General features: G+C 55.4%; 1 protein-coding gene across 1 annotated transcript in view; it reads left to right on the plus strand.

Annotated features, from left to right (window-relative positions):
- ARHGAP23 (Rho GTPase activating protein 23) overlaps positions 1-19,330 on the plus strand; it is a 72,534-nt gene that overhangs the window by 10,388 nt on the left and 42,816 nt on the right. Inside the window, exons 2-3 of the mRNA XM_077852988.1 lie at positions 15,721-15,882; positions 18,517-18,562. Of these exons, the coding sequence (XP_077709114.1) occupies positions 15,721-15,882; positions 18,517-18,562 (208 nt within the window). The remainder of the gene's footprint in view (positions 1-15,720; positions 15,883-18,516; positions 18,563-19,330) is intronic.

Consider the following 19,330-nt stretch of genomic DNA (forward strand, 5'->3'; position numbering starts at 1 on the left):
TCTGCCACCCAGGGATCCCCCTGTTCAGCAACTCTTATGTGTCAAGCACTCAACACTGAGTCCTCTAAAGGGCCCCATTTACAACTGAGAAGACAAAAGCTTGGAGAGGGAAGAGACTTGACTTGGGTCGCACAGCTGGGACCCGATCTTAGATCTCTTTTGACTCCCTCATCCTCAGTGACAGTCAATAGTCTCAGAATGAGACTAGGGGCTGGGCTCTGAGGTTGACTGATGTGTTTAGGGACACGCAAGGGCAGGACTAGGCCAGGGGCTGAGTCTTCTGCCCCTAGGCCAGTGTGCTCCCTCATTGATGATCAAAGGGTGTCCAGAGGCAGGCCAGGGAGCCACTGTAAATTTTCCAAGTGCCAGCCATCTGTCAGACAGGTGAGTTCCAAGAAAGCGGGGCTGACCTGGCTCTGGGGTGGGAGGGTCGGTGTCTTAAGGCGGCAGAGCCTCATAGGGCCTATGAACAGGGTGAGAGGCCTCCTCTGGAGGCACTGCATCAGTGGGATACCAGCCACGGGGTGACCCGAAGGACCTCCAGGCGCCAGGGTGGAAGCGGGTGTGAGCAGGGGCCGGGCTCGGCGCTGGGCGTGGCCACCGCCTCCCGTGGACTGCCCCTTCGGCTCTGGTTCCCAGACCTGCCAAGACCAGCCAATCAGATGGGCGCACTGCTCTCTATTTGCCTTCTATTTGCATGACCACGCCCCTTCGGTCCCGTGGCTCCACCTCCGCTCCCCAGCGCGCCTCCCCTGCCCCCGCCGAATGTCTGGCCCCCGGTGCTGGGCTGGCGTGGGCGGGCTGGGGCTGGGGGCTGCCGGGGGGGCTGCCGGGCGGGCTGGGCAGACCTGGGCTGCCAGCTTGGCCGCACTATTCATAGCTCGGGCTGGCGTAGTTCGCATACTTGGCGTTTCTCACGTCTGGCTGGCCGGAGGCTGCCGCCCCTCCGCGCTCCTCCCTCCTATAGCTTACCCGCTCCTGTCCCTGCCTCTTCCCTCCCCCACCTTCGACTTCTGCGTCAGCCTTCCAGAAATCTAGAGGTGGCCCAGTCCCCAAGAGGAAACTGAGGCCCGGAGAGGGGGCGTGTCTTTTGGCCTGGCCTCGAGGGAGAAACTGGTAGTAATGAGGCGTGTAATGAGGTGGCTAAGAGCCTGGGCTCTGCCCGCAGACAGACCTGGGCTTGAGTCAGAGCAGCCACTAGCTGCAGGACCCTGGCAAGTTCTTTAGCTTGGATCAGGAAGTTTTTCCTAAACCGTCAAGCTGAGACCTGGAGGAAGATGGGGGAGGGGGAGAGAGATCTGTGGATGTAGGGGGCCAGCCTTGCCTGGGTGGACAAGGGTCTGGCCAGCTGGGCTGGGGGTGAGGGTGGACAGAGGGCCCTGAAAAGGGGATTGGAGCAGCTTCCCTTTTCTCCCCACCCCTTACTCCCTTATTGCAGCACCCCCACTTTCTGGACCCAGTTCCCACTGAGGAAAGGGTACAAAAAGATGACCAAAGGTCTGAAGCAGCCCCTGCCCCAGATAGACTCCTCCTGGAGACAGGGTTCTGGCCAATGGGGTCTCCCTCTAAAGAGAGTTTCATTTATTCCTTCCCATTCAGAAACAGTGTGCCCAGCACACTCATAAATACATAGACACTAATTCAAGAGTGATGTGAGTTGGTACATGGGGACCTGACCCAATCTGGGACCCAGAGGAGGTGTTTCTGGGGAAGTGGCTTTTTTGCTAGAACTACAGGGTGGAAAGGAATTAATTAGGGTGTGGTTTGCTTAGGCAGGGAGAGAGCTGAGGAAGAGAGAACAGCATTCCAGAAACAGCATGTGCAAAGGGCCTGCGGCTGGAAAGGTTCCTAGACCCTAAAGGAACTGGAAGTAGACCAGGGTAGCAGAACACAGAGGAGGGGGGTGTTGTGGGTATGAAGCTTGGAAGCATCCCACAGGGCCTGGTGGTCATAACTAAAACAATGAGGCTGGACTGTCAGGGACCAGAGGAGTGATGGCAGCTTGGAACAGAGTGATGGACATGGTAAAGTGGTCTCGTGGGTAGACTCAGGAGACATTTGGGAAGCAGGGCACACTCTGATGAGTGAAATATAGGGTTATAAGCCATAAAACTTCCCATTTCTTGGTTCTCAGAGTGCTTTCCCAGCAACTTTGTCAGGCTCCTATCCCTACCTTCATTTTGTAGCTGAAGAAGTAAGAAAACCTGACTGACCTGGAGGTCACATAGCCCAGGAAAGGGGAAGGGCCAGTATCAATGGCAAGTGTGATGCTCTCTCCCAATTCATGCTAGGACAGCAATCTCTCACTGCCTCCTGTCTCCCACCCCTCAATGCCTCTGCACTAAGCATTCCCTACCTTGTACCAGACAGGGTGGGGGGTCCAAAGGGCCAGAGTAGTGAGTGGGTATGTGCCACATTTGTCCCAAGAGGCTGCTCTGCTGTTAAATGAGAGAATACATGTGCAGAATGCCTGGCATATAGTAAGGGTTTGATCTTAATTACTGCTGTGATAGTTACCATGTCTCAAATTTGGGGCCAGGCAGGCTGGTGAGAGTATGATCTGAGGCCAAAGGCGATGCCATGTGTCTTCTGACCACAGAGCCTAGCCCAGAAACCATCCCAGCTCCCCCATGGGCAAGAGCCAAGGGAGGTTGTTTGTCCCTACAGAGCCACCATCCCCTCCACCCTTCCAGCTGCTTCTGGGGCATCATGGACTGGATTAGGGAGAGGTTCAGCTCACAGGCTGGGTGAAGGGATGACCTGGGCGGGTTGGGCAGGGCCTGGGGTGAGGGGGTGGGTGGTTTCAGGGGTGGGGCTGAGAGCCTCTCCCTGCCGGGAGCCCCATGTACCCTGGGGGAGACTTTCGGAATCTGCTGAGACCTGCCCTGGGAGGGGATGTGGTCTCAGCTTGACTAGGACTGAGCTCTCCCCTGAGAGAAACCCAGTGGGTACACCTGTTGTCTCCGCTCAGGTGGTCGGACAACAGGAAGAACTTCTGAAGAGTGTTGTATGGGGCCATAGGAAGAGCCACTCCCAGAGTTCTCTTTCAGTCTCTTCTGAAATGAACTGTCCAGTGTGGAGTAGGAGAATGGATGTAACTTTGGAGCAGAGTCCTTGCAAATATTCTCCTGCCTCCAGGAATAACTACCCTGAATATGATCTAGTCTGAAAAAGGGCCCTGGCCTCTTTCCAGTAGGAGACCCTTCCTAAGGTCTCAAGTCATCCTGTCCTCCTGCAGAGAATCTGCTCCTCTGTAGGAGATGGGGAGTGGTGGTCCTGGGACCTGTTTTGGGGCTGAGGGACTTAGGAATGCAGTGGGGAGAGGTGGAGTGGAGGGAATGAGGGCACCCTGCCCACTCTGGGCTGTGAGAAAGATAAGTGTGCCGGACCTGGGCCAGCAGGGGGCTCTGCTGCACATGGGACCTGCCTTGCATCTCTGACAAAAATGTACACTCTTCGGTGTGTAGGCATGTTTTTCTTGGAGTGTATGTATGAGAAAGCATTTGAGAAAAGGGACTTGCCTCTGCGTGCACACCCTCGTGTGTGTATGTGTTACAGGTGGTGTGTAGGCTTGGAACAGACGTGTGTGCTGAGGGGGTGAGGCCTCAGGGGGTGGCAACCCCACAGTTAGCAGGCTTTTGCTAGGGAAATTCTTCCAAGGTCCTGATGCATTGGGTGTGACATGCCAAGAGTTTGGGCCTCCATGGGTCCAGATGGTAGGTCCTCATCAATGACAAAGTTCAGACTCCCCTGGCAGCCTAAGAGCTCCTCCTATTCAGGAACTCATAGGACCCCAAAGATGACAAAAGGGACTCCGAGAAAGCATAATGGAGAGGGGTGGGAGGGAAAGGCCCTCCAGACAGGAGGCACCCAGCTATCTTGGGCAACCTCTGTGAAGAAGGTCTGCTCCAGGCCCCACTGGGAGACCTGTTCATTTGTCCCATCTTCTGGCAACAATGTTCTTCAAATCTGAATTTGAATAGGACTTTGCCATTTTTTAAAATTGTGGTAAAACACATATACTGTAAAATTTACCATTTTCAGTGGAAAGTCCAGTGGCATTAAGTATGTTCTCATTGTATGCAACCATCACCACCATCCATCTCTAGAACTTTTTCTACTCTCTGCCCATTAAACAACCACTCACTTACCCCTTTCCCAGTGGCAACCACCATTCTATTCTGTCTCTGTGAATCTAGATAGCTCGTATAAGCAGTATCATGTAACGTTTCTCCTTTGGTTCCCACCTTATTTCACTAAGCATAACGTCTTCAAGGTTCATAGTGTTGTAATTTCCTTCCTTTTTAAGACCAGATAAATTCTATTGTATGGATATACCACATTATGTTTATCCATTTGTGCATCAGGGGACATTCGGGTTGTTTCCACCTTTTGGCTATTGCAAATAATGCTGTCATGAATGTGGGTGTGCACATGCACATACTGCTTTTTTTCCTTAAAGATTTTATTTATTTATTCATGAAAGACAGAGAGAGAGAGAGAGAGAGAGGCAGAGACACAGACACAGGGAGGAGCAGGCTCCATGCAGGGAGCCCGACGCGGGACTCGATCCTGGGTCTCTAGGATCACACCCTGGACCGAAGGCGGCACCAAACAGTTGAGCCACTGGGGCTGCCCGCACATACTGCTTTGAGTCCCTGTTTTCACTTCTTTTGGAGACAAGCAGAATTGCTGGATCATACAGTAATTCTGTTTAATTTTAGGAAGACCTGGGGTGCATTGGGTAGCTCAGTTGGTTAAGCATCTGTCCTTGGCTCAGGTCATGGTCCCACGGTCCTAGGATGGAGTTCCACATCAGGCTCCCTGCTCAGCGGGGAGTCTATCTGCTTCTCTCTCTGCCCCTTCCCCTGCTTGTGCGCTCTCTCTCTCTCTCTTTGCATACACACTCTCTCTCAAATAAATAAAATATTTTTAAAAATTAAGAAGACCTGCCATACTGTTTTCCACAACAATGACACCATTTTGCATTCCAACAGCAAAGCATGCAGGTTCCCATTTCTTTACCATTAACAAATAATTTTTTAAGAGCCTACGGAGCACAAGGCATTCTAGTTGTACAAATCCATTTCTGAAAAGTTGTCCTTAGGAAGCTCTCAGGCTAATGAGGGAGACTCAGGCCATGCCTTGAGCAGTCTCCAATCTGAGGGGAAAGACACGGGCCATGACCTCTTGGAGACCCTGGACTGATACGGGATGAAAACACAAAACACAAGAACAAAACCCCTGTCTGCTCTCAGGGAGCCCCTTAGTCTGATGGAGGAGTCTTAGCCTCTTCCTCTGAGGAGTCCCAGATGGGCCCAGACACCTGAATGGATACATGGAGGGCATGCACTGAGACAGCCAGGCCTGCTGAGTGGAGTAAATCAGGGGGTGGAGAGGACTTGTGGTGGGCTCTGTCCCACACCAGCCTGTGGTTGCCCGGGCAATGGCCCTGTTGTTTACTTTGTGGCTGGCTCCAGACTCACCCTTTTCTGAAAGTGTTCATTTCCCACCATAAGAAAAGATGCTCTTTAGTCTCCCCTCTCTCTGGTGTCCCTGAGGAGGGGCCTGGCTCTCCTGCAGGGTGGAGGCCCTGCCAGCCTGGCACCTTCTCCATGTTCCTTGCCTACCAGGGTCTCATATTGCCTACTTCCCCACTCCCAAAGGGTCAAAGTTATGCTATGGAAATGGGGCCTTCTGATGATGCCTCCCTGCCTGACTGCCTGGGGAGATTGGGGCATGTGGGAGCCTGTAGGGGGCTGACAGTGGGAGGTGGTGGTGATGCCCATGTGAATGGGTTCAGCTGGGTCTGCTCAGACCTCCGTGAGTGTCTGCCTGTGTTAAGGTGTCCTTGTGTACACATGGCTGAGTTGTGATTGTGTGTACACATGCAAGTCTGATTGTTGAGTGTGGCTGGGTGTGAGAGAATGTGAAGATCCAGAAGACAATCAGAACAGCTTGCATTGCCCTCGAGGGCATTATGCTAAGTGAAATCAGTCAAACAGAGGAAGACAAGTACTTTATAGACTCACTTATTTTTTTTTAAATTTTTTATTTATTTATGATAGTCACAGAGAGAGAGAGAGAGAGAGAGAGAGGCAGAGACACAGGCAGAGGGAGAAGCAGGCTCCATGCACCGGGAGCCCGACGTGGGATTCGATCCCAGGTCTCCAGGATCGCGCCCTGGGCCAAAGGCAGGCGCCAAACCGCTGCGCCACCCAGGGATCCCTATAGTCTCACTTATATATGGAATCTAAAAACAAGGACAACAGCAAAGACACGCAGAACAAATTTGGTGATCAGAGGCAGGGGCTTGGGGCTGGCAAAATGGGTGAAGGAAGTCAAAAGGTACAAACTTTCAGTTATAAAATAAAGAAGTCACAAGAGGGATCCCTGGCTGGCTCAATGGTTTGGCGCCTGCCTTTGGCCCAGGGCATGATCCTGGAGTCCCGGGATCGGGATCGAGTCCCATGTTGGGCTCCCTGTGTGGAGCCTGCTTCTTCCTCTGCCTGTGTCTCTGACTCTCTCTCTGTGTGTCTCTCATGAATAAATAAATAAAATCTTTAAAAAAATAAAAGAATAAAGAAGTCACAGGGATGTAATGTAGGACATGATGACTATAGTTAATAATACAGAATTGCATATTTGAAAGTTGTGAAAGATCTTAAAAGTTCTTTTTATTTTAGATTTTATTTATTTGTTTGAGAGAAAGAGAGAGAAGGAATGAGCAAGGGGCAGGGTAGAGGGAGAGGAAGAAGCAGACTCCTAGCTCAGCAGAGAGCTAGATGCAGGGCTCCATCCCAGGATTCTGAGATCATGACCTGAGCCAAAGGCAGATGCTTAACCGACTGAGCCACCCAAGGACCTGATCTTAAAAGTTCTTATCACAAGAAACTTGTGTAACTATGTGTGGTGATAGATGTTAAGTAGACTTATTGTAGTGATCATTTTGCAATATATACAAATAGTGAATCATTAGGTTGCACACCTGAAACTAATATGTGTGTCAATTATACCTCAATAAAAAAAATTGTAAAGAAAAAAAAAATCACCCTGAACCCAGCTTGCATTTCTTGAACTCTTACTATGTGCTCAGGACTTCCTTTAAATTACTTCATTCTCCCAACAACCTATGAGGTGGAAATGAGTGTCATACCCATTTTATTAGTGAGGAACAGAAGCTCCAAGAAGTTAAGTAAATTGCCCAAGGTCTCACAGCCAGGAAGTGGTAGAGATTGGACTCAGATTCTGAAGTTGAGGACTCTAGAGGACTCCAGAGCCCATATGCAACCCCCTGAGCCATGCTCTCTTTGGAATAACCAAGGGATTCTGACTGCTGAGATTGTGTCAATCCCTCCTTGAGACGACAGTAGGACTCCTGGCAGGGCAAGTGCTTCCTCCTCCCTTTCCTCCTCCAGCCTTCCTTGGCTCTGGTCCAGTTTGAGAGTGAGAGAGGAGGGTTTCACAAACACCCCAACTCAGGGCAAGATTGGCTCTGGATGGGAAGAGCATGGAGTCTGGAAAGACCCTTTGGACCACCCTCTGCCCCATAGATCAGTCTGAGTGGGCTACCGGGGCTCCCAGTGACGCAGGGTTATGGCACATTGAGTTAGTTGAAGAGACGCAGGCTTGCTTGGCCGGCTCATCAGCTTGGCCTGTTAGGGCATGCCAGGACTGCACACAAGTGGTGCTGGGAACCAGGCATCTGAATGGGGCAAAGGGGTGGAGGAGGCCTGGGGGAGGCAGCCCTTGAGCTGAGAGACTGGGGCAGGGGTCAGAGGCCCAGGCGTGGGCTGGAAGGGCATGCCTTGGGTATCACATTGCCCGCATGCCTGGGATGGATGGGGACTGGCGGTAGATTTACTGTCTGTGTGTGAGGTTGTGGGGTGGTTATGGGTACATGTTTGGTAGTACGTGATGAATATATGGGACCTGTCAGAGAGTCATAAATGTGGGATGATTCTTTTGGAGTAGAGGCATTGTTTGTCATGTGGTTTGGGGGTCTACATTCTGGGAGGAGGCTTAGCAATAAAGCCAGAGAAATGGAGCCCATTGTGGGGCCCAATGCGGGGCCTGACGCAGGACCCAACCCCACGACCCTGAGATCAAGACCTGAGCTGAGATCAAGAGTCAGACGCCTAACCAACAGAGCAGCCCAGGCGCCCCTGCTTTTCTTTTTATATGCCTTGACCCTTGGGCCCCAGGATGCTCTCCTCCTCTTTCCCAGTCCCTGGTTGTCAGGCTGACCCTGCAGTCTTCCGCTTCTACAGCCCAGGCCACCCTCTTGTTGGAGGTCTAACCTGGAAGGCCTCTGACCCCACCGTCAAACAAATTGTCTCCTCATAGAAGAGGCCCGAGCCCCTAGCACAGGGACTCCCTTGGTATGTGGGGGTCTCTGTTGGTGGGAGTGGAGGCAGCTGGCTCAGACCTGAATCTGGAATTTGGGGAGCCCTGAAGGTTTCAGGAGCTGGGATGCTAGTAGAAATTTAAGTGCCCCTGAGGGCAAGGTGTGTACTTGTCTTATTCTCCCACGTGTGTCCTAGCCCCTGGCCTGGCTCCTGGCTCATAGCAGGCACTCCAGACGCAGTTGTTGAATGGATAAACAAGGGGGTAACAGAAAGAGATCTGAGTTAGTCTGAGATAGAGTGTCAGCTTAGTAAAAGTGACGTCTTGAGCTAGGCATTTGCCCTCTTGGGTCTCAGTTTCTACATCTGAAAAATGGGTATAAAACAATCCCTGGATAGCACTGGGTAGGGTAAGGGCCACATGAAATCCAGTGAAAGTGCTTTCTAACAGTAAAGAATGATTATCTCATTTGGAAAGAGGAAGACTAGATGCCCTCCCCTTGGAAGTACAGCCCCCAAGCCCTGCCCCAGGGACCCTTAGCAAGATAAAGGTGAATGGATTTTGCAAGCTGGTCAAACTAGAGGATGATGGGAGGGACTGCTCAGCGGGGTAATTCCTGATTTGGGGGGAGGAAGCTGGGGAGGGTGTAGGGGAGGAGGACTCACACGAGGCAGGAAGGCTTGGAATAGAATCTCAGCAACGCCTGGTATTTCCCAGCCCTGGGCCCCATCCCCCCCACCCTCTAGGACCCACCCCACATTCCTTTCCCAGAGGAAATGGGGGAGGGGGTTGAGAGGCTCCCCAGGCCTGTAGAATCATCTATTCAAACTCTGTACAACCTTCAAGGCCCTACTGTGTGCACCCCTCTCCTGACATCCCTATAGAGGTGGCTGGGCAAAAGAGGTGGCGTGGAGAAAGTGCACATTTGGGTTGGAAGAGCCTGGTCCCCCCTTGCTGCCCAGCCAGGTTAGAGGGCAGGAAGTGGACATCATACAGGGTTTATCATTTCCTAGGTCTCTGAACACAGAAACCCTGTGCTGCTTCTCGGCCTCGCCCCTCCCTGTAGCTCTCAGAAACCTCAGCAGTTTCGAGGGAAGTGGATTCTTGATCCAGACCCACAGCAGCACCTGTTGGCCCTGAGAGGCTCCGTGGGGCACGAGGGGGGAGAGTCACTCCACTTCCTCAGAAGCAGGGGGCTGCATTGGCAGCAAGAGGAAAGGAAGTCAGGCAGCTGGGAGGACTTTACTGGCTGCTTACTGGGAGAGCAGGCCAGACTCTGAACGAGGACATCCCTATGGACGTTGCCCTCTGCTTGGGGCCACAGAGTCTGGAGTCTGACATAGCTGAGGACAGCTTGGTGGAGCTCCCAGCTGGTCTCTGAAGGCCTGATCTTGGCGGGGGCTTGATAGGGAGGCACAGGGCAGGCAAGGGCAGGAGTGGGCCTGACCCAGAATCCTTGGTTTTCTGGTGATGGAGGGACAGGAGGCAGAGTGCTAATGGAGATGCCTGGTCTCTGCTCCTCCTGACTGCAGTTCTTTCCTACTCTGCCCCTAAGCCCTCCTGACTCAGCGCTGGTGGCAGCCTTGCTCTTCCCGTCTGGCTTCCGCCCGGGTGGGGGTGGGGGTCCAGCTCTTGTACAGGGGGCCCAGCAAGCGGCAAACAGGAAGCAGGAGAACAAAACCGCTCCCTGGCTCCCTGGCCCCCACTCGCCTGCCTCACCCTCACCCTTCCTCCTCCCTTCCTTCTCCCTCCCTTGCTCCTACCCAGCCCTGTAGTCCACTAGTGCCCCTACCTCTGCCTCCCACTCAGTCCACCACAATCCACCCCTGTGGCTGTCCTTGTAGAGGACGCAGGTGATGGGATGGGGGCAGGCAGAGGGAGGTACCCCTTCTGCAGGATTCTCCCTTCTGGTGGCTGCCCCTCAAGGGCCCAGCCCTATGGCTCTTCCTCCCTGAACTCCTAAATTTGGGAGCAGGGGTGGGCTACAGTTGCTCCCCCTCCCCAGCCTCCCTTCTCTGGCTTCTGGCTAGAATTTGGATATAAGATACAAAGTTGGAATGAGGGGATCTGGGCTTGGAGTTCCATGCTGCCATAACAAGCTGAGTGTTCTTGGGCCTCCATTGCCTTCCCTGAATATTGGGTCATAGCAGGGGCCCTGGGCCACAGTGAGTGGCTGTGGGGAGAAGCACACTGTGAACAGTCAGACGAGATAGAAATGGTGGTGGCAAATACACACCTACTAGCCAAGGCCCCACCCGGGAAGGGGCCTGGGAAGAGACCGCCAGGAAGGGAGGCAGGCAGGGTCTGCCATCAACATGAGCTTCCTGTCTGACTCACATGCTGGGGGAGGGGGGTGGCCAGGTTGGAGCCCATTGTCAGCTTGGTCGTTGCCCCTCTGGGTGGAACTAATGGGCAGGGGGGTCCTGGGGAAGAGGGTTGGTCACAATTCCCTACAAGTGGTGGTGGGGACTCCACCTGCAACGTTAGGGTATATCATAACTCTGGTGTGGAGTGTTATGTGTGTGTGTGAACCAAGGAGGTACACCATCAATGTATGGAGTGTGTGTTCTGGGCAATGTGTACATGTCCTGGGCAATGTGTGCATGTCATCTAGCTGGCTTCATGGGTATCTCTGTGGGTATGTGGGGAGTGTATGGGTGGGTACCAGGGGATCTGGTGTGCTTTTAGGGACACAGTGGGTATGCTCACAAATGTGTCTCTTTGGGGTGTGTGGACCATATATGCATGGGAGGGTGTCCAAAGTGTGTGTGTATATGGAAAGGTGTCCACACACAATGTATATGTAAGGGGAATAGTGTGTTTATGTAGTGTCTGTGGATAGAGGGAGAGTGAGTGTGTGTGTGTGTGGATGTGAGAATATCAGGTGTATAGATGTGTGTGGGTGTGGTGTGGGTCTGTATAGGGTGGAGAGGGTGTGTGTTTACATGTGTGCATCCATGCGAGGAACATATGTGCTGGAGTGAATGTGTGTTTCTCAGGCACGTGAGGCTGGTTGTGCGTGTGTACCGTCGAGTACAAGTGGGGCCGGTGCATCGTGAGTTTTCGTCGCGAGTGGGAGGGTGAAAGTGTGTGCGCGCGCCCGTGTGCAGAGTGTGCCGCGTGTGGCTGTGCGGGGGCGCTGTATCGGGCCTCCCGCGTGCATGTGGGTGTGTGTGGGATGGGGGCGGCCGCGCACAGGGGCCGCCCCGGAGGGGGAGGCGTCTGCCCTGCGCGACTCGCCGGCGTGTCCGGGCTCAGGCGCCTTCAGCCGGGAGGCTCGGGAGGCGCGGGAGGCGCGGAGCTGCTGCAGCCGTCCTGCCGCCGTCCGCGCGGGCCGGCCGTCCCCTCGGGGCCCCTGGGCCCCGGGCCCGCGGCTCCGGGGGGCGGGCGGGGGCCCCCGGGGCCCGGCCGCCACCCGGGGGGCCGAGGACGCCGCCGGCCGGGCGCCGTGGAACAGCCGGGGGCCCCCGCGCGGCGCGCCCCGCTCCGGAAGCCCGGCCCGCGGCGCACTGGGGCCGGGGCGGCGGCCGGGCCCGGGGGCCCCCGCCGGCCGCGGCGCTCGTGGGCAGCGCGGTGTGGCGCGTGGAGCGCGCGGGGGCCTGGGGCTGGCGCTGGGAACGCGCCGTCGGCGTGGACTGCAGCGCCCCGGAGCCGCGCTGCCTCTGGCTGCCCTGCCTCGCCCACAGCGACCGCCGCGCGCCCGGGCCGCGCCTCGCCAGGGTGAGAGCCGCGGGCTGCCGGGCTGCCGGGCCGGCGGGGTGGAGGTGCAGGGCAGGGTGGGCCTCCTCGAGGCGGGTGGGGTCAGGCCGCCGGCCCCCTGGGGTCTTGGAGTTGAGTGCGCCCTGTGTCCCGGGACCCATGCCCCCAAGGGACCCATGTCCCCAAGCGCGGAGTGAGTGAGGAGCTGGAGAGATGCGGGCCAGGGTGGCAGGTTGTGGCCGGGAGCTTTTCCCGGGGCGCTGGAAGAGGCTCCCCAGTCTGAGTGATGGCCTCTAGGGCCTCAAACTTCTTGGTTTATAGGCAGTGGAAGGATAGAAGGGACCAGGGTTGTTTGAATAGATGCTGGGGCCTGGAGTCCTGAGGACTTTGCTGGGCAGGGAGCCCGAGTCAGAGGCAGGCAAGGGTCTTAGTAAGTGGAGTGGAGGGTACCACGCTACCCTCTCCCCGTGGGGGCCGTGGGCACAGACAGGGGCACACAAGGGTTTCCTAGTGGGCAAAGGAGGCTGAGGTGGCAGGTAATGGGTGATCTTGGGGTGAGGACTGACAGGGCTGGAGATAGGGGGTGGGGACAGTGTGTCTGATGTCCGGGATCGACCGGGCTGGTAGGGCGTGAGTCACAGTGGGAACCATGCCCAGCATGAACGCTGTGCTCCCTGCAATGACCTCTTTATGCTCCTAGGGGGGAGGAGCAGGACTCCTGGGTTCTGGTTCCTGGTGTTGCTAACCCACCACGTGTCTAGTTCTAATTTGTGGCCCTGGGGCCATCTGCCCTCTTCCCACCATCAGCTGGCATTTCTGGATGTCTCTTTCTTTCCTGACATGAGGCTGAGAACATTTGGAGATAGATCTGGGCTAGGAGGATGGTAATCAGTGATGTCCCCATGTCCCCTGAGCCTCTCCATCTCCATCCCCTTGTCTCTGTGCCTACCCCAGAGAAGCAGATTTTGGGATGTGTGTGAGCTAAACCCCTTCCCAGTCTAGTCACCTTTCTGTTCCCATTGCTGGCTCCTTCTCTCTTTCTGTGTCTATCACCTCCCTTCCTGTCAAGATGAGAGCCAGACCCAGTGTTGTCCCAGGTCAGAGGGGAGGAGAGAAAATTTGAGCATAGTAACATGAAGGATTGAGGTTAAAATCAAAGAAGAACTTCCCACAGGGGAGCCGAGCTGCCAAATCTAATAGTTGATGGGGACTATGGTGTCTCCTCTTCAGGCAGGGGTATAGTAGCTGTGGCAGGGGCATTACCACACTGACATTCTCAGGAGCTAGTTGGAAGGGATGGGGGAAGGGAGACTGGGAGGAAGGAAAGGAGGAAAGGGAGAGGCAGAGATAAGGGGGGAGGCTGCTTGGGCCAAGGGGGGACCTGAGAGAAGAAGGCCTGCCCTGGGTTACAGCCAGGCCCTGGGAGAGTGGCACCCCCAAGGCAAGGCAGCTGGCAGCTCCAGGCAGGATATGTGCTGGAGGAGGGGTGGGGGGCGTGCGGGGACCTGTCCCAGCCACTTCTCATCACTGGGGCAGCTGGTGGCTTAAACCTTAATCCAGGACACCGGCAAAACAATGGGCCCTGCAAACAGCCTCTCAGCTCTGAGCCCGGGCAGAGGGCGTTCAGGGGAGGCAGCCCACACTGGGGAGGAGCAGGGGCTTCTGGTAGCAGCAGTCAGGGGGCTTCCCCCAGGCCCTCTCCCCTCCCTGATCAGTTCCTTGCCAGGTCAGCAGAGATAGGAAATCCAGGGGATTTCAGACCTCAGCAGAATTCCCAGAGAAGTTTCTCCTCTGGACTCTTCAGACCCCTGGGATGGGGGAGGGGGGGTGTGGGGCTCAGTGGAACTGGCTGTACTATAGCCACAAGTGGAAGGAGCCGAAGGGCTATCACTGGACCTCCTGACCCAGGCTGGAATCTCAGCCAAGGCCTCCCAGACTGGGGAGCACCCAGTTTTTGCTCAGACCCTTCAGGAGACTGTGCATTCACAACCTCATCTGGTAGCTTTCCAGACAGATATGATTAGGTTGGTCTCCCTGGCCGGGGCCTCACTTGGCCTCCTGTACCTTCCACCTAGCTATGTTCGCTGGGATTACATGAAGCAAACCTACTGCCTCTGTCATGTTTTTATTTCATCTTTTGGATACAGAAGATGTGAAGATACACCCCCTCTCCCAAGCCTTTCTGACCTCTGTGCCACCTAGAAATCTCTACCCCACACAGAAATCCCTAGCAAAGGGCTGGGCCCAAGGCTACTTTCCACCAGAAATGTGAACAGGCTGGGGAATGGATACATGAAGGAACGTCTTAGGATCAGGTCATCTGAGTGGCAAAGGTTGGGGGGAGTCCTCACCCCAGAGCTGGTGGGCTTCTTCCCTCTACACCCAGACTGCCTTTCTCCCCCCACTCCCCACCCCTGAGGACTCCCACCTGGTGCCAAGGAGGAGTGAAGAGGTTGAGGACTGTTGAGGGTGGGGATAGGGCCTTTTTGTCCTCTGAGGTTTGGATTTTAGAGTCCTCAGGTTAGGATGCCTGAGGTTGTGGGTTAAAGAGCCCCTAGGGAGACATCCTGGCTTTTCACCAGGCAGCCCACCCTTGTCTTCCTTCTCTGCCAATCTGCTATCTGCCTCCCTGGGCATGCAGCTCTTCGACACCCTTCTATCACCCGCTTTCCCTCTCTGCATCTGAACAGGGGACCTGAAGTGAGGCCTCTCTCCCCCTCTTGCCCCAGAAGCAGACCTATGTGCCCCCAGACCCTAGTCCTCAGACATCTTCTGCCATATCATCTTGGGGAATCCTAGGCATTCCATCTGGTAGGGCCAGAGCGCAGCAGAGTGTCTCTCCCTCCACCCCCCCGCCCCTGTTCCCCTCTCAGATCCAGCGAACAGCCATGCCTCTGGCTGTGCTCCGGAGCCTCTGGAAGTCAGTTTGAACAGCCTTCAGTTGTCTGATGTCCAGTCTGCTCCCTCATGGCTCTAGGCCCTTACCTGTTGCTGCTGCTGCTCCTGCAGGATGCGTGTGTGCCAGTCTGTCTGTACATGTGTGTCTGTATGTCTGCTGCATGTGCTGTGTGCATGTGTCTGTGTGTGACTGATTAGGTGTGATTGTGTGACATACGCATGTTTGTCTACATAAGTATGTATGTGTATAATCATTGGCGTGCCCGTCTGGGTACACCTTTGCACCAGAGTGTGCTTGTCTGGGTGTATGGTGTGTTCTGTCTGCAGGAGTGTGTGTGGATGCATCCGTGTCCGCAGAAGTGTGTCTGTGTCTGTGTTTGAGATTGTGCAGCAGGCAGGGATGAGCTCAGATGGCAGCAGACACTTCCCAGGCAAGAAGGCTGTGTGTCCAGCTTCCGGAGCACAGTAGGTGCTCAGCAAACACTTGCCAAACTGACCTGAATGAAAATACTTGGCTGGCTGCAGGGAATTGTTTCCCTGGAGGCAAAGGTGTCATGAGGGGAGGGAGGGGAAAGAAAGAAGCAGCTTTGGGCTAATGAAGGTGGGAGAGGAAGGAAGGGGGCAAGAAGGAGGTCAGGAGCACAGGAGGGGGCCTGGAACCCCAGGGCCCATGCACCTCACCCCGTGCCCCATCCCTCCTGGCTGCAGGAGGCAATGTGCAGATTTGGAAGTGTGGGCCACACGGCCACTCAGCCCTGTCTCCCTGTGCTCCCACAGCTGCCACTGGGCCCGAGAGATGGGTGCTCCCCTGGGCGCCCCCTCCCCTGGCAAGGGCCGCGGACACTGCTGCTGCACAAAAGTCTCCAGGATGGCTTTGGCTTCACCTTGCGCCACTTCATCGTGTACCCACCAGAGTCAGCCGTGCACTGTAGCCTGAAGGTACACCCGACCTGCCCACTGCCCTGTCCTGTCCTAAGGAAGCTTTAATGGGGCGAGGGGAAATTCCTTCACACCGGCCCCTCCATAGCCTTTCTTCTGTGGCCTGGGAGGAGGGTCACTGAGAGGTAGAGATGGCCCTGGCTGGGTCATATGCATTGTATGCTTGTGGACAAGATCCCTAACTACCCTGGGTTTGGTCTTCCCAGGAGAAGGGGCAGGGTGGATGGTTCTGGGCAAGGAACTTTTGGAGGGAGCTGGGATGCTCATGCCCACCCATAGACTCTTGGCTTTTGGAAAGTGAATAACCTCGGAGAAATGGAGTTCCCAGGACTCTTGGTCTTCTTTGGCCGCTTCTGAGCTGGGTTTGTTGCGCCCTCCCTAGCCTGAACTCCTGGAGAATCTGTCCTAACACACCTCTGGGACTCTCCTGGAGTGGCCCAGCCCGTACCAGGCTGGAAGAAGGGGGCCCTAGGTTCCAATCCTGGTGCAGCTCCTAATTCCCTATGGATCTTGAGGGCGTCTCAGTCCTCTCTGGGCTCCATTTCTCCTGCTGTAACATGAGGGCATTTATCTCCTTGACCCCTAAGAGCCCTTCTGGCCCTAATATAAATATCAGGTTCTCCGAGACCAGGAACCAGGGCTGCTATGCCCAACTGACAATGTGGCCGGGGGGTGGGGGGCTCCCTGACCATGAAGGAGGTGAAGCAGGCATGCAGGAAGATGTGGGGGGCTCCTAGGCAGGAACCAGGGCTCCCCCTGAGGGCTCTGAGACCTCCCCTGCCTCTCTTCCAGCAGGGGAGGCGACAGATTTATTTGGGAGTCAATGAACCCGATTCTCCCCTACCCTCAGGGCTGGGATCAGCTGTTGGGGGCTCTCCCTTGGGGAGCTTGGTCCCACCTGCCAGAGAACCAAAGCCTTGCATTTCGTGGCCTGTGTCTATGGACTTGCTTGGTTCTCTTTGTGTGCAGATGAGTGCACAGTATACTGGTCATGTGCATGTATGTTTGTCTATCTGGACATGTGCATGTGAGTATCTGTAGAAATGCATCTTGTGTACATGTCGCTGTGTACCTTCATCCATGTCTGAATCTGGGAGTACCCGCATGAACTCTTCTCATTGGCTGCAGCCATGCTTCAGAGTGTAAGTGGAGGGTGATGGTGTCTGAGAGGGGCCCAACCCCCCAGCCTTGAAGCCCGAAGACCCCAGCGTCCTGGGTCCCTGCCCTGGAACCTCCAGTCCTTCCTTTCTTTTACTCCAGAACGTCCCTCCTGCCTGGCCCCGGCTACCTTCTCTCAGGGGACCTTGCTGAGGGGTGACTGGGGCAGAAGCAGCCCGAGTGGTCTAGGCTGGGTGGTGGACCTGTCTCAGAGAGACCTCGCTCCTGTGGGGTGCTGGAAAACACTAGGCAGGGCAGGGCAGGGCAGGGACAGGCTCCATCCCGTTTCCAGAAACTGCCCAGGGCTGGGAGCCCGCAGGGAGCTCAGCCATCTAAATGCATCCATCTGCCTCTGCCACCAGCTCACTCTGCTGTCAGCTCACATCAGCAGGCACGCACTCCATGTGGGGAGGGCAGGGGCCAAGGGACTGCTCTCCAGCAGTGCCCAGCAGCCTTTGTGTCCCGGCTGGGGTGCCAAAGAGTCCTGGGTTTCAGCCCTGGTTCTGCTACCGTCCCTGAGTGGCCTTGGACAAGTCACACCCCGTCATCTGCTGTAGAATGGATGGTCTGCAGGAGAGTAGTAGATAAGATGACAGCAGACATCGCATCCAGCTCTAATGTACCACATCCTGCTACCCTGTCCTGTCTCTCTGACCTTCTTCTCTTTCTCTCATTTCTGTTTCCTCCCCAAATCCAGTCCTCTCCCTCTAACTACTGGGATGATCCCTAAGGCCTCCCTAGTAGGGCTCCTGGACTCCATTTCTTAGCCCTGCTAGATGCTAGACTCCTTTTCCCTAACTGGCATTTCTCATCTGCTCTCTCCCACCCAGGAACCTTCACCGGGTCCCTCTTTCTCTCCTTTCACACCCGGATGCTTTAGTCTGGCTTCTGTCACTTGCTGGTGTTGCTTTCTTTCTCCTTCAGCTCAGCTGATCCAACCCCACAATTGCTTGCTTCTTTCTCCCACCCAGTGCCTGCATACCCCCTTCCCTCCCCCACAACGCCCTCCCCCTCCCTCCCCAAACTTGCCTTAAAATCCCCTCCCCCAGAGGGGTGCTAATCAGGCCTTCCCTTCCATTCTCTATGAGCTGATAGCCACTGTTTGCACTTGTCCTGCCTGCTTATCTGTGTCTGCCTGAATTCTCTCTGTGAGTTAGCATGTTTGGAACCTCCTCCATCGGGCTTTGAGCTCCTCAAGGGAAGGGGTCGTGGGTCCCCCCATTGAATTGGGGGCTTTCAGATGGCTGAGATACAAGGCTGTGGGATCAGCAGTCATGAGAGAGGGTTCATGTTACTGGGGAAGATTGCTTGGGGCTCGATGTCCCCGCTGACACCCCTCCCGCGCCTTCTGGGTCCTGGGCTAGTTGCAGGAAGATAAGAGGGAGGCTGCTGGGTGGGGGAGCTTGAGGGGCCCGCCTGGGTGTTGCTGCTGATCGCTGGATAGAGGCCCCACACCTACCTCTCTGTCCCCCACAGGAGGAAGAGAATGGAGGCCGAGGAGGAGGAGGAGGAGGAGGAGGAGGTAAGGAGTGGTGAGGATGGGTGCTAAGGCTGGGGCTGAGCTGGGGCCTGTCCTCCCCCTCTACCCCAAATCAGCCTGGATTTTATTGTCCCTCACCCCCAAACCTCGGCCCTGACTGTTTTTTCCATCTTTTTTCTGTGTCTACTCTGGATATCTGCGCTCTCTCTTTCTCTCTCTCTCTCAATCTCTCTCTCTCTCTCTCTCTCTCTCTCTCTCTCGATCCTACTTTTCTTTTCTCACATTTCTCTCCCTCTGGGCCTGTCCATTTCACACTCGGGGTGGCACTCTGGAGAGCAGAGGCCTTTCTAAGACCTGGCCCCTGCCCCTGGAAGTTACTCCCAGCCTAGACTGAGGCACAGACAGGGTTGCAGAGCCTGGGGGCTAGTGGTAGGAAGAAACTGACCAATGACTGTCCTCAGGGACAGAGACACTGGGGTTCTTTTGGGTATAAGGGGAGCCTTGAAGTCTTTATCTTTTCAGATGTGGGCCTAACTCCCCTGGCTGTCACCCTTGCTAAGCCAGAGGGCCCCTTTCTGCCACCCAGGGTATTTAAGACGGGCAGCCTTCTTTTTGTGCCACTGGAGCTTCTGCTGGGAAGCCATGGCAACACTGTCTTCCCGAGTCCCCATCACAGAGGCCCATGGGGGTGAGGGCAAGAGCCAGCTGACCTAGAATAGGCCCATTTCTCTGATGGAGACAGCAGCAGAGGATGATTGCCGGGGTGTCATGTGATGTCGCATGGAGGAAAGCGTCCATCTCAGGATCTTT

Source organism: Canis aureus, chromosome 16, assembly GCF_053574225.1.
Source record: "Canis aureus isolate CA01 chromosome 16, VMU_Caureus_v.1.0, whole genome shotgun sequence".
NCBI lineage: Eukaryota > Metazoa > Chordata > Mammalia > Carnivora > Canidae > Canis > Canis aureus.